Consider the following 14,927-nt stretch of genomic DNA (forward strand, 5'->3'; position numbering starts at 1 on the left):
GGATGGACATTTGACTTGTCTGCCTGTTCACTGCTATATCTACTATTCCTGGTGCTCTTGGGAATAAGTGAATGAATAGCATAAACAGAGCTGTCCAACGTCACAGAGCTGGTAAAATGTGAAGCCAGGATTGGAAGCCAGGCCATTAGTCCCCTAGAGCCTACGTTCTAAGCATCAGGTTTTACCTGCAAATCCCCTCTTTTTACAGATGAAGATGGCCGTATCACTCAGATTCCCGGCGGGAAAGCAATGGCACACTCGGGTGGGGTAACTAATGATGGAACCATCTACAAAGGTGTGGACAGAGTTAAGAAAAAGCAATAGGGGATAGTGAGCTGCCTGGGGCTGGCAAGAGTGGGGAGCCCTTACCACTCTCAGGACTAAAGGAGGGAGTGGTGCCCAGAAGCCCCACCTGTATGCAACTGAGAAGGTCAGGGCCAGGGAGTCACGTCCATCCTCACTGCTCTCCAGTCTCCTGAACTGGAAGCCAGAAGGTGAGGGGAACCCTGATGCAGTTTGTATGGGTGGGAAAGTACAATTAGTTTAGACTGAAAAACTAAAAATCTACCCGGCCAGTTAGCAGGCTGGAATAACAGAAATGGATCAAGCCAGCTGTAAAGACAACAGGGAACAGTATTTCTCTGTAGCTGTCAAGTGATAATACAACCCAGCATCTCTGAGTGACTGCTGAAACATTGTCCTTTAAAATCAGACACCTGGGCCGGGCGCGGTGGCTCAAGCCTGTAATCCCAGCACTTTGGGAGGCCGAGACGGGCGGATCACGAGGTTAGGAGATCGAGACCATCCTGGCTAACACGGTGAAACCCCGTCTCTACTAAAAAATACAAAAAACTAGCCAGGGAGCTGGCGGGCGCCTGTAGTCCCAGCTACTCGGGAGGCTGAGGCAGGAGAATGGTGTGAACCTGGGACACGGAGCTTGCAGTGAGCTGAGATCCGGCCACTGCACTCCAGCCTGGGCGACAGAGAGAGACTCTGCCTCAAAAAATAAAATAAAATAAAATAAAATATAAAATAAAATAAAATAAAATAAAATAAAATAAAATAAAATAAAATAAAATAAAAAAAATAAAATAAAATAAAATAAAATAAAATAAAATAAAATAAAATCAGACACCTTCAGAAACTTTGCTGTTTGAAATGACATGACCAAGACTGAAATATTCCAATTTTGCCTGGAGGATCTAAGTCATCTTGACACAGGGAAGCAGCCTCAATTGACAACTCAGGAGCAGAGCTTCAGATAAAGAGTTTCTGGACACATTTGACATTTATCTTAGCTATGTTGCTTCCTAGGAAGCAGGGCCCTGGGTCCTCTTTGCAATCCAGACTTGACGTTGACTGCTTTGTACAAACCTGTTGTGCTCGTAGTCTATCAAAACATGGCTTCATTTAGATTTTATCTAAACTCCACTTTCCTCGGAATCCTATAATAAATCGCCGTCTTCCTTTGTTTGGTGATGTGCTGTAGCTCTTCTGGTGGGTGGTGTCCCTCACTGAATAGGTCAATAAACCTAACTTTGTTGGACTGCCACTGTGTCCCTGGTGATCTTCAGCTGATTCAGGTCTAGGTCATGGGTTGACCTTCCGGGGTGCAGAGCAGGGTGGAGAGTAACTCAGAGGGTCAAGCACAAAAGATCTGGCAGAAAAATAAAGCCCCTCCACCCCCACCACGCCTACCCCTGCAAATCTGATGTCCCCCACCAACTGCAGACCAGAGTATTATAAGGGGCGGCGGAAGAAGAGAGGGAGATCTTCATTTACTCAGAGCTCCTATACATCAGGGGCTGAATAAAGGGTTGTAGAAATGAATGACTCAATCTCTGAGTGGGGCTTCAGGCAATGGAAAGATCTCAGCCCTTTTCTGAGGCACAATGGAAGCTCCGGGTCTTGTGACATTTGCACGGCTGCCCCTTTCTTCCAACAGAAATGAAACCAAAAAAGTGAAAGGAAAGGAGGGAAAGAGAGAATTCTAAAAATGCCCGTCCTCTGAACACCATCTTTGTGTAGGCATCTGGGGGAGGCCAGCTGGGGCGAGGTCATCTGCCAGCCAGGCCCGTAGGACTTGGCTCTTCTTGTTTATCGCAGCCGCATCTGGGGCAACTGCCAGGGCCCGCCCCAACTCTGCAGTCATTGGAGGAGCTTGAAGTTGAAGGCTCCTGCTAAAAATCAGTACGTTTCATTTTGCAGTTACTGGGAGGGGGCTGCTTGCTGTGGCCCCATCAGGAAGAGTAGACCTCTGGTCCAGCTCCGCGCAGGGACGGAGCCTGTCACCATGCCGGCCTGCTGCAGCTGCAGCGATGTTTTCCAGTATGAGACGACCAAAGTCACTCGGATCCAGAGCATGAATTATGGCACCATTAAGTGGTTCTTCCACGTGATCGTCTTTTCCTACGTTAGGTAAGTGGGATGTGAGGAGGATCCAGATCTCTGCAGTGGCCGACAGCACAGAAAGCCCCAGGGGGCAGCTTCAGGTGCACAGTCTGAATCTCACATGGTTTTCGAATCTGAGACGTGCTCTCAGCAAGCTGGGTGGGAGGGAGGAAGCAGCAGCAGCAGGCAAGAGGAAACGGTGCCAGGCTGCAGCAGAAGGAAGCCACAGGACGGGCGGGATTCCTTTCTGCTCTACTCCAGGCCCGCCAGGGCGAGCGGGGCAGGGCACGCCTGGGGAAGGTGGGAAAGCGCAGGGCAACACCCTGGATCCCCAGGGAGGAGGCGAGGATCTCAGGGCACACCTGGTGATCATGCTGGCATCTGAGTCACCGTGCTTGGGAGGAATAGCACCAGGCTTGAAAATGTATTATAACTTTAGGTCTTCACCAATGTCAGGAAGGCCCTGATTTTTGGTTTTTGTTTTTTCTGAAAGAAACTTACTGAGATATAATTTATACACCATACAATTTACCCATTTAAAGCGTACCATTTGATGATTTTCAGATTATTCACAGAGTTGTGCAACCATCCCCACAATCAATTTTCATCGACTCAAAAGGAATCCCACACTCCTTGGCCATAATTTCCAACACGTTCCTCCTCCTTCCCACCCATCAGTTTACTTTCTGCCTGTATGGATTTGCCGATTCTGGACATTTCATATAAAGGGAATCACACAGTCTTTGTGCCTGGCTGTTTGCACTTCGCATGTTTTCAATGCTCATCCATGTTGTAGCCTGTGTTGATACTTCATTCAATTTTTTTTTAAGAGACGGGGTCTCACTATGTGGTCTAGGCTGGCCTCAAACTCCTGGACTCAAGTGATCTGCCTGCCTCGGCCTCCCAAAGTGTCAGGATTACAGGCGTGAGCCATTGCACCTGGCCGATACTTCATTCCTTTTTATGGCTAAGTAATATTCCATTGCATGGATAGACCACTTTTATCTATCCATTCATCCATTGATGGACATTGGGGTTGTGTCCTTTTTTGGCTATCATGAATAATGCCATGCGAATATTTGTGTACAAGGTTTTACACATATATTCTCCTTTCTCTTGATTATGTACCTAAGAATAAAATTGCTGGGTCATATGTTAACTATGCTTCACCTTTGGGGGAAATGTGGAGCTGAATTTCACAGCAGCTGCAGTTTTTTACATCCCCATCAGCAGAGTATGAGAGGTCCAGTTTCTCCACATCCTCACCAATGCTTGTTATCATCTGTCTTTTTGGGTTTTGTTGCTGTTGTTTTGTTTTTGTTTTTGAGATGAAGTCTTGCTCTGTTGCCCAGGCTGGAGTGCAGTGGCGCAATCTCAGCTCACTGCAACCTCCACCTCCCCGGTTCAAGCGATTCTCCTGCCTCACCCTCCCAAGTAGCTGGGATTACAGGTGCGCGTCACCACTCCTGGCTAATTTTTGTATTTTTAGTAGAGATGTGGTTTCACCATGTTGGCCAGGCTGGTCTTGAACTCCTGACCTCAAGTGATCCGCCCACCTTGGCCTCCCAAAGTGCTAGGATTACAGGCATGAGCCACCACGCCTGGCCAGTTGTCTGTCTTTTTTATTATAGCCATGCTAGTGGGTGTGAAGTGGTAGTTCACTGTGGTTGTGATTTGAATTTCCCTGATGGTGAGTGCCTCTTATTTCCTGTGCTGATTGATAATGATGATGGAGGCAACTTTTATCTATAGACAGTGGCAGTGTAGTTTACTAAGAGTTAGGGTAACTTTTTTCATAATACTGGCTATGTCTTCTGGGCCAAGTCATTAATTTCTCTGAGCCTCAGTTTCTGCATCTGGTCGTAGGGTTGTGACAACCAAAAAAAAAAAAAAGGCATGAGCAGCCCTTATCATGATGACTGACATAGGATAACAGCTGGTATCTATTTTTAAAAATAATCTTTCTGAGTCCGGGAGCGGTGGCTCACACCTGTAATCCCAACACTTTGGGAGGCTGAGGCGGGTGGATCATGAAGTCAGGAGTTTGAGACCAGCCTGGCCAATATGGTGAAACCCCGTCTCTACTAAAAATACAAAAATTAGCGGGGCATGGTAGCGGGCGCCTGTAATCCCAGTTACTCGGGAAGCTGAAGCAGGACAATCGCTTGAACCTGGAGGCAGAGGTTGAAGTGAGCCGAGGTCGAGCCACTGCACTCCAGTGTGGGTGACAGAGCAAGACTCCATCTCAAAGTAATAATAATAATAATAATAATAATAATAATAATCTTTTTGATTATATATATGTATATAAAATACACGTATGTATTTTTATATACATCCTCTGCTCTGACCCTCAAAGTAATCACGTCCAAGTTCAGCATTTGAGATCTGGAAATGTGGATTCAAAAATACCTCACTTCTTTGAGCCTTGGTTTCATCATCTATAAATAGGGAGCATTGTTGATAGGAATATTAAATGAACTAATAAATGCAAAGCTGTTTGAGAAATATATGGCATATAGCAATCCCTGATTAAGTGTTAGTTCTTACTATTAATAATGCTATTATTAGGATTATTATTATTTGATTCATATGTTTACTGTTCAACAAATATTGAATGGTAAACATATATGCTGGGTTGGGCATGGTGGCCCATGCCTGTAATTCCAGCACTTGGGGAGGCCAAGGCGGACAGGTCACTTGAGGTCAGGAGTTTGAGACCAGCCTGGCCAACATGGTGGAAACCCCATCTGTATTAAAAATACAAAAATTAGCCAGGCATGGTGGTGGGCGCCTGTAATCCCAGCTACTTGGGAGACTGAGGCAGGATAATCGCTTGAACCCAGGAAGCAGAGGTTGCAGTGAGCTGAGATTGCACCACTGCACTCCAACCTGAGCCACAGAGCAAGACTCTGTCTCAAAAAATATATATGTAATATATATATAAATAGTATTTTTAGTGGAAACAGGGTTTTGCCATTTCTACTAATTATATATATATTTAATATATATTTATATATTTATATGTTTTTATATATTTATATATAGTTATATATTTATTTATATATTTATATATATATATATATGTGCTGAAATCTAAAATAAGACATATTACTTAAACCAGCTATCATATGACCAATGGTAAAGAGCATAATTAGTAAATGTGCCCTTCTGCATTAATACATAGATTGCATGTCACACTTTCATGTAGCAGGTGATGGGACTTCCCGACATTCTTGGGCCCAGCATACAGTCTTTTTATTTCTTTCTCTTTTAGAGACAGGGTCTCATTGTGTCGCCCTAGGCTGGAGTGCAGTGGCATGATCACAGCTCACCACAGCCTCAACTTCTCAGGCTCAAGTGACCTCCCGCCTCATCCTCCCAAGTAGCGGGAACCGTAGGCACATGCCATGATGTCTAATTTTTTATCTGTTTTGTAGAGATGGGGGTCTCCGTATGTTGCTCAGGCTGGTCTCAAACTCCTGGCCTCAAGTGATCCTCCTGCTTTGGACTCCCAAAGTGCTGGGATTATAGGCATGAGCCACTGTGTCGGGCCAGCAATTCCTTTTTCCTTTTTTTTTTTTGAGATGAGGTCTCACTCTGTCACCTAGGCTGTAGTGCAGTGGTATGATCTCAGCTCACTGAAACCTACGCCTCCCAGGCCCAAGCAATCCTCCCACCTCAGCCTCTCGAGTAGCTGGGACTACAGGTGTACACCACCACACCCAGCTAATTTTTTGTATTTTTGGTAGAGAGAGTTTCACCATAGTTGTCCAGGCTGGTCTTGAACTCCTGAGCTCAAGCAATCCACCCACCTTGGCCTCCTAAAGTGCTGGGATTACAGGTGTGAGCCACCATGCCCAGCCTTCAATTTCTTTTTTTTTTTTTTTTTTGAGACGGAGTGTTGCTCTGTCACCCAGGCTGGAGTGCAGTGGCCGGATCTCGGCTCACTGCAAGCTCCGCCTCCCGGGTTCACACCATTCTCCTGCCTCAGGCTCCCGAGTAGCTGGGACTACAGGCGCCCGCCACCTCGCCCGGCTAGTTTTTCGTATTTTTTTTTTTTTTTTTAGTAGAGATGGGGTTTCACCGTGTTAGCCAGGATGGTCTCGATCTCCTGACCTCGTGATCCGCCCGTCTCGGCCTCCCAAAGTGCTGGGATTACAGGCTTGAGCCACCGCGCCCGGCCAATTTCTTAAAAGTAGATTATTGTATAATAAGACATTTTCTAAAAACAGATTACTATGAGAACACCTTGTAATGATAAATATTTTTCTTTCACATGGTGAAATCATAACTTACATGTATTTAACTCCCTCAGATTCAGTGATACATGTTCCATGGGGCCATGGAGAGAGAGAACAATATAAATAATACAATGATTCAGCAACCGGGTTCCCTGGAGTAGGTGTGAGACGGGATACTGGCATCTGGGGTTCCCTCCATCAATCTCTGTTCCCACAAGCTTTTTAGCGAGCATCTTGCTGCTCTACTTATTAATCTGGGTACATAGTTTTCAGCCATGTGACCCCTAAAATAAGTCAACTCCTTCACCTTCACCTGGAGCGAAACTGTCAAAACAGCAACTTGTTCTAGAGCTGGAGGCAAAATTGGCTCCAGCGGACCCACTGGGAAGTGGGAGGCTTTTGCTATGCTTTGTGGACAATTTAAGGGTTTAAAAGGCCATTTTGATGAGCCATGATTTTCATCTTAAGTGCCAACTTTAGAAGATAACCTTCACCGGCCGGGTGCGGTGCCTCACGCCTGTAATCCCAGCACTTTAGGAGGCCGAGGCGGGCAGATCACGAGGTCAGGAGATCGAGACCATCCTGGCTAACACAGTGAAACCCCGTCTCTACTAAAAATACAAAAAATTAGCCGGGCATGGTGGCAGGCACCGGTAGTCCCAGCTACTCGGGAGGCTGAGGCAGGAGAATGGCGTGAACCCGGGAGGCAGAGCTTGCAGTGAGCCGAGATCGCGCCACTGCACTCCAGCCTGGGCGACTGAGTGAGACTCCATCTCAAAAAAAAAAAAAAAAAAAAAAAGAAGAAGATAACCTTCACATAAACTACTGTTTGTATTTTAAAATATAAAATGGAAGAAAAAACTATCGCCAGCTTTGCTTTTTCCCTCTTGGTTAATGGACTATCTATTAACATCTTACTAAATGGCCAAATGGAGTCTCACAGTACAGTTTGGGAAATGCTGCCTTAAGTTGCACTGTGAAGCCTTAACTTCATGTAACCATGACTTAGCCATCTGTGAAATGGGTAGACCCATGGGGCATAGGAATTGGGGAATATAGTTTGCATCAAGTAGGACTGGTGTGGACCATAGGTGGAAATCCAGACAGGCTCGAGCAATGTTCAGGACACAGCAGCAAGTGACATGTTCTGACCAGGTGTTCCTACTGGGGCTGGAAGGACTAAGAGCCAGGATAAGGAGACAGGGCCTCAGTTATTGAAAATAGGATACAAAGCAGGGACTGGTTATGGGGGAAATTAACCGAGAGGCTGTTCAGCTTCTCTTATTCTCACAACCAAGTTCAGATCTGGAGTCAAAGGCAGGGATGCAGCTACAAGAGGAGTTTGTGTTGGAGGTCTGTGTAGATAGGATGCTAAGCAGGTCTGTGTCAGCCAGGATCATTTGGGCAGTAAGTGACAGAAACCCAACTTACGTTAACCACAAAGCCTCAAAGGGGAATTTATTGGATCATGTAACTGGGCAGTTGAAGAGATGGTGCTATCCTCGAACATGAATGAAGATAAGAATTCAAACTATGTCATCGGGGCGGAAAACTATGTCATCAGGACGGATCCCTCTCCCTACATCCTGGCTCCATTTGCTTCTGTTTGGCTTCCTTCTTGAACAGCTCTCTATGTAGCAAGATATCCTCACATTCTCTTCTTTTAACAACCTTAGAGGAGTAAACAAGTCTTTCTTGATAGCTCTGCTAGGAAAGTCCCAGGAAAGACTCTGATTGATCAGATGTGAGTTACAGATCCATCCCTGAATCAATCACTGTGGCCATGGCCAAGGTGTTATCCGATTGGCCAGCCTGGGTCACGTGCTGGCTCCTGTGGCAGGAAGTAGGTAGAAGACAAGGGAGCCGTGTGAGCCCTACCTGAACCACATCCAGTGGATTTTCCTTAGGAAGGAAGATTCTGTTACCAGACAAAATGGGAAAAGGAAGTGGGGAGGGTAGGCAGACAAAAATCAGTGATCTATTACAAGGTCTTTCCAAAAACCAGAAATTAGGGATTTCTAAAATCTACTTCTGTAGTCCTGGCTTGTCTCAGCCCCGCAGCTGGGCTGTGGAGACTCTATCTTGGCAATTGCTGAGCTCCTGTTCTTACGTCGGCCCCTTCTTCAGTCCCACCAGGAGCCCTGCTCCTCATCTTGGACGTGCTGCTTGGCCTACGGAGGCTGCCAGCTCACCTTGGTACTTTACTACTATTTGGTTTCTTTGACCACCAAGCTGTTGCTTAAACCAAGCCGCCTATGATGGCACCACCTTGGAGAATTCTTTTTTATTTTTATTTTTTATTTTTTGAGACAGGTTATCACTCTGTTTACCAAGCCTGGAATGCAGTGGTATGATCTTGGCTCACTGCAGCCTCGACCTCCCGGGCTCAGGTGATTTTCTCACCTTAGTCTCCCCAGTAGCTGGGACTATGGGTGCATGCCACTACACCCAGCTAATTGTTGTATTTTTCGTAGAGACAGGGTTTCAACATGTGGGCCAGGCTGATCTCGAACTCCTGACCTCAGGTGATCTGCCCACCTCGGCCTCTCAAAGTGCTGAAATTACAGGCATGAGCTACCGCACCCGGCTGGAGAATTCTTTCCATTTTATTCTGAGTGGGTTGAGAAGCCATGGGAAGACTTCAAGCAAAGGAATAAACGATGGTTGCATTCTCCTTGGAGGATTTCCCTCTTCCCTGGAGACCAGTCCTCACAGAAGCTTTTCCAATGGCCACAGAAGACTGAAGAAGATTGAGAGAGGCACAGAAAACAATTCCACTCAGAGCTGCTGCTTCTCCACTGCCCAGTCAGCCTCCACTGGCGCCAACAGTGAGCCTGTGCTGTCATTCCTGGTCCTAGGCTGGCTGTCGCCATGGAGATGGTGCTGCTATGCTAGTTTGTGGCTGTTAAAATGGAGCTCCTGGCTGAACACCTGTTTCCCAGCGAGTGGCCACAAACCTGTGAGTCTGGGCCTCTTCCAGCTGAGTCGAAGTGAGCCCAGCACAGAGGCCGGGGAGGCACCAGACGGCAGGAGGAGCAAATCCAAATCCATCCCAAGCATGGCTCCTCTGACCAAATTTTTTTTTTTTTTTTTTTTTTTTTTTTTTTTTTGAGACAAGAGTCTCCCTCCGTCACCCAGACTGGAGTGCAGTGGCACAATCTTGGCTCATTGCAACCCCCACCTCCTGAGTTCAAGCGATTCTCCTGCCTCAGCCTCCCTAATAGGAACTACAAGCACATGCCACCACACCCAGATAATTTTTGTATTTTTAGTGAGATGGGGTTCTGCCATGTTGACTAGTCTGGTCTTGAACTCCTGGCCTCAAGTGAGCCTCTCGCCTTGGCTCCCCAAAATGCTAAGATTACAGGTGTGAGCCACCCTTGCCCGGCCTGCCCTTGACCGTCTTCAGAGAAGTAGAAGCAGGAGGTCTGCCACTTTCTCATCCAAACCCTGACACCTGGGTGATGTGCTAGAGCTTGAGGGGGAGGGTCAGAGATAACCCAGTTCGGGAAGTGACCCCGTAGGAGGAGAAGAATCCAACCACGTGACACACAGTATGAAGAGAACAGTAAATGCAAAGATCTGGAAACACAAGAGGAACAGCAAGGACGGCATGTCCCTGAACCTGGGGAGACAGGAGGGAGCAGCCAGAGCTGAGGGCAGGTCGGCTGAAGAGTTGCAATTTGATTTGCAGTGTCATGGGAAGCCACTGAAAAGTGTTATGCAGAGAAGTGAAAGCATCTGGCTCATGTTTTCAGAAGGCTTATGGGTCACTATGCAGAGCACAGAGTGTGGTGGGACAAGAATGATGGTGAGGGACCAGTGAGAAGGTTCCTGGAGTCACCAGATGTGAGGAGACGGAGGCTTGGGCTAAAATGGGACGGCAGAGCTGGAGACAGGTGGACAAAGCCGGGATGTATTTCGGAGGCAGAACCGACAGATTTGCTAGGAGGTGAAAGATGACTCTGGGTTCCTGAGGTACGATGATGCCTTTTACCAACCTGAAGAAGACCAAGGAGAGGCTTGAGGACTAACATGGCGCTGTGAAGGAGGCCAGGCAAAGGTGGAGACTGCCGTGAGCTGTGGCTCGGTGACAGACAGACCCTGTCTTAAAATATTTATGTAATAAAAACTAATAATAAATAAAGGACCAGGCGCGGTGGCTCAAGCCTGTAATCCCAACACTTTGAGAGGCTGAGGCAGGCAGATCATCTGAGGTTCGAAGTTCGAGACCAGCCTGGCCAACATGGTGAAATCCTGTCTCTACTAAAAATACAAAAATTAGCCAGGCATGGCCGGGCGCGGTGGCTCACACTTGTAATCCCGGCACTTTGGGAGGCCAAGGTGGGCGGATCACAAGGTCAGGAGATCGAGACCATCCTGGCTAACACGGTGAAACCCCATCTCTACTAAAAATACAAAAAAAATTAGCCGGTCGTGGTGGCAGGGGCCTGTAGTCCCAGCTATACTCGGGAGGCTGAGTCAGGAGAATGGCGTGAACCCAGGAGGCGGAGCTTGCAGTGAGTCGAGATCACACCACAGCACTCCAGCCTGGGCGACAGAGCGAGACTCCGTCTCAAAAAAAAAAAAAAAAAAAAAAAAATTAGCCAGGCATGGTGGCACACGCCTGTAATCCCAGCTACTTGGGAGGCTGAGGCAGGAGAATTACTTGAACCTGGCAGGCAGAGGTTGCAGTGAGCCTAAATCGCACCACTGCACTGCCACCTGGGCAACAGAGCAAGACCCTATCTCAAAAATAAATAAATAAATAAATAAATAAATAAATAAATAAATAAATAAATAAAGGATATCAGACAAGCAATTAAAACACCTGCCTACTACCATCTATCCACATCCTTTTTTCATGTCTAACACCAAAACACCAAAATAGCTGGAAGCACATCATCTCAAAAGATAAGCATGGTTCTTTCAAATGAATGGCTGTAGCCTTATGAAAAGCTGCCGCCGTGTCTGATTTTCTTGTTTTGAGGGATAACGATGGAGGCTTCTCTCCTGCACCCACAGGCCTCTGGGGATGCCACCCCAGCCCAGCCTCCCACCCTGGACTGGAGCCTCCCAGCCCCTCTGCATGGGTAGCACAGTGTTGGGAAGAGGAAGGAGCAGTTTGTCTGGCTTTTTCACAGGCCCACAGCTGGCCGGTGCAGTGGCAGAGAAAGCGGGGCTGGGGAATCCAGCAGGGGCCGGATCATGGAGCGCCTTGAGCTGCATCCCGCAGGCACTAGAAAGCATGGAGAGCTGTCCCCCCAGCCCCCAGCATCTTATTAGAAAATATCCAAACATACAGAAAACAGGAAGGGTTTTATGCTCATATTTTCATTTTAGAGAGATCATTCTGCTTGAAATATAACACCTACTGAGTACTGCTGAGGACTTAGCATGTGCTGGGTCTGTTCTTAGCATGTGAAATGTATTGGCCTATTTGATCCTCCTGCATAATCCTGGAAGACTGGTTGTGGGAGTAGGTGATCATGACCTGAACAGCCTAACCATGTTTAGGGAATGCTCTGTGTTATGAGTTCCACCCCCGCAATCCATGTCACAGCTGAATGTCCCAGCTTCCCTTGCGGCCGGGACACAACAGGAGACCCGAGCTTTCCAAACATATGCCCCAGGCAACATTTTGATACACAAGGAATAACACAGGATGCTGGGCGTGCGCAGATTTCAAATTCAGGAATGGAGAGAAGTACTGCTCTTTGACCCATACAATAGGGGATCCCCTTCCTTGGACCCTGCCTTAGAGGGCCCCACTCCCACTGCACACTGTGAGCTGCCCTATGGAATGAGGGGTGTCTGAGGCTGGATTAGTTTCTATTTGTTACACAGCAGTGGAAACTAACATAGTCCCACAAGCCTAAACCAAGGTGCCAGCGGGCTGAGTTCCCGCCTGGAGACTCTGGGGAAAATTCATTTCCAACCTCATTTTTGTTGTTGGCAAAATTCAATCCCTTGAGGCTGCAGGACTGGGCTCTGCTCCTCGCTGGCTGTCAGCCTAGAGCCACTCTCAGATTCTGAAGTCCTCCCATATTCCCCGCCACGTGGTCCTCTCTGTCTCCAAGCCTACTATGACACAATGCATTGTTCTCATGCTTCAAAGCTCTGACTTCTCTCCTGGGACAAGTAGAATACTCTCTGGTTTTAAGGGGTTCATGTGATTGGGTCAGGTCAACTCTACCATATCATGGAGGCTCGCCATCTTGCCCAGGCTAGTCTTGAACACTAGGGCTCACGTGATCCTCCTGCCTCAGCCTCCCAAAGTGCAGGGATTACAGGCGGGAGCTGCTGTGCCCAGCCAAGGCCAGCATCTTCAGACCTCTCTGCCCTGTTTTCATATGGCCTTCTCCTCTTTGTGTGTGTCAAATCTCCTTCTGCCTGTCTCTTATAAGGACGTGTGTAATGGCATTTAGGGCATACCTGGATGACACGAGGTCCTCTCACCATCTCAAAATCGTTAACTTTGGCTGGGTGCAGTGGCTCATGCCTGTAATCTCAGCACTTTGGGAGGCTGAGGCGGGCAGATCACTTGAGGTCAGAAGTTTGAGACCAGCCTGGCCAGCATGGTGAAACCCTATCTCTACTAAAAATACAAAAGTTAGCTGGGTACGTGCCTGCAGTCCCAGCTACTCAGGAGGCTGAGGCAAAAGAATCGCTAGAACCTGGGAGGCAGAGAGTGCAGTGAGCCAAGATTATGCCACTGCACTCCAGCCTGGGGGACAGAGCGAGACTTCATCTCAAAAAAAAAAAAAAAAAAAAAAAAGATGGCTGGGCACGGTGGCTCACACCTGTAATCCCAGCACTTTGGGAGGCCCAGGTGGGCAGATCACTCAGGAGTTCATTCGAGACCAGCCTGGCCAACATGGTGAAAGTCTATCTCTACTAAAAAAAAAAAAAAAAATTACCCAGACGTGGTGGCAGGTGCCTGTAATCCCAGCTACTTGGCAGGCCGAGGCAGGAGAATCACTTAAACCTGGGAGGCGGAGGGTGCAGTGAGCTGAGATCACTCTGCTGCACTCCAGCCTGGGCGACAGGTGAAACTCTGTCTCAAAAAAAAATTAGCCAGGCATGGTGCTGCATGCCTGTAGTCCCAGCTACTGGGAAGACTGAGGTGGAGGGATTGCTTGATCCTGGGAGGGTGAGGCTGAAGTGAGCTGTGTTTGTGCCACTGTAGTCCAGCCTGGGTGACAGAGCAAGACCCTATCTCAAAAAAAAAAAAATAGTATCGGTCAGGCACGATGGCTCACATCTGTAATCCCAGAACTCTGGGAGACCGAGGTGGGTGGATCACCTGAGGTCAGGAGTTCGAGACCAGCCTGACCAACATGGTGAAACCCCGTCTCTACTAAAAATACAAAAATTAGCTGGGTATGGTGGGGGCACCTGTAATCCCAGCTATTCGGGAGGCTGAGGCAGGAGAATTGCTTGAACTCAGGAGGCGGAGGTTGCAGTGAGCCGAGGTCACGCCATTGCACTCCAGCCTGGTGGCAGAGCGAGGCTCCATCTCAAAAAAAAAAAGTCTCTTTTTATAACTTTTTTGAGATATAACTTACATATCATAAAATCGTCTGTTTTAAATATACATTTCAATGACTTTTAGTAAATTTACCAAGTTGTGCAACCATCATCACAATCCAGTTTCAGAACATTTCATCAGCCCAGTAAGAGCCCTCACACCCATTAACAGTCACTCCCCACCGTGGTTGCTCAACCCAGGTAACCATGAATCTACTCTCTGCCTCTGGAGATTTGTCTTTTCTGGACAATCTTTCTTCTTAAACTCAGCAGAGTGAATTCTGTTGTTTAGAACTAGAAACCCTGCCCAATAGAATACTAATATCCTCTTGTTTTGCGGAGACGGAGTCTCGCTCTGTCGCCCAGACTGGAGTGCAGTGGTATGATCACACCTCACTTCAACCTCCACCTCCCGGATTCAAGCGATTCTCCTACCTCAGCTTCCTGAGTAGCTGGGATTACAGATGTGCACCAACACACCTGACTAATTTTTGTACTTTCAGTAGAGATGGGATCTCACCATGTTTGGCCAAGCTGGTTTTGAACTCCTGACCTCCAATGAGCCACCCGCCTTGGCCTCCCAAAGTTCTGGGATTACAGGCGTGAGCCACTGCACCCAGCCCTAATATCCTCTTATTACAGAAGAAGAAACAATGACTCAGAAAGGTTAAGTCACTTGCCCAAGGTCGTGTAGCCAGTAAACGGTAGAGCTGAAATTGAACCTCACTCCAGAGTCCATGCTCTCACTAAAGTATTGCAGTG

At 47.5% G+C, this 14,927-nt stretch overlaps 1 protein-coding gene across 2 annotated transcripts in view; it reads left to right on the forward strand.

Annotated features, from left to right (window-relative positions):
* The first annotated feature begins 2,188 nt into the window (after nt 1-2,188).
* The window catches only part of P2RX7 (purinergic receptor P2X 7), a 57,632-nt gene continuing 44,893 nt past the window's right edge, over nt 2,189-14,927 (forward strand). Inside the window, exon 1 of one of the 2 annotated variants that reach the window (XM_008004974.3) lies at nt 2,189-2,418. In XM_008004974.3, the coding sequence (XP_008003165.3) occupies nt 2,294-2,418 (125 nt within the window). In that variant the 5' untranslated portion in view covers nt 2,189-2,293. The remainder of the gene's footprint in view (nt 2,419-14,927) is intronic. The other variant, XM_073021152.1, reaches the window with a different exon arrangement.

The sequence above is a fragment of the Chlorocebus sabaeus genome, chromosome 11, assembly GCF_047675955.1.
Source record: "Chlorocebus sabaeus isolate Y175 chromosome 11, mChlSab1.0.hap1, whole genome shotgun sequence".
Taxonomy (NCBI): domain Eukaryota; kingdom Metazoa; phylum Chordata; class Mammalia; order Primates; family Cercopithecidae; genus Chlorocebus; species Chlorocebus sabaeus.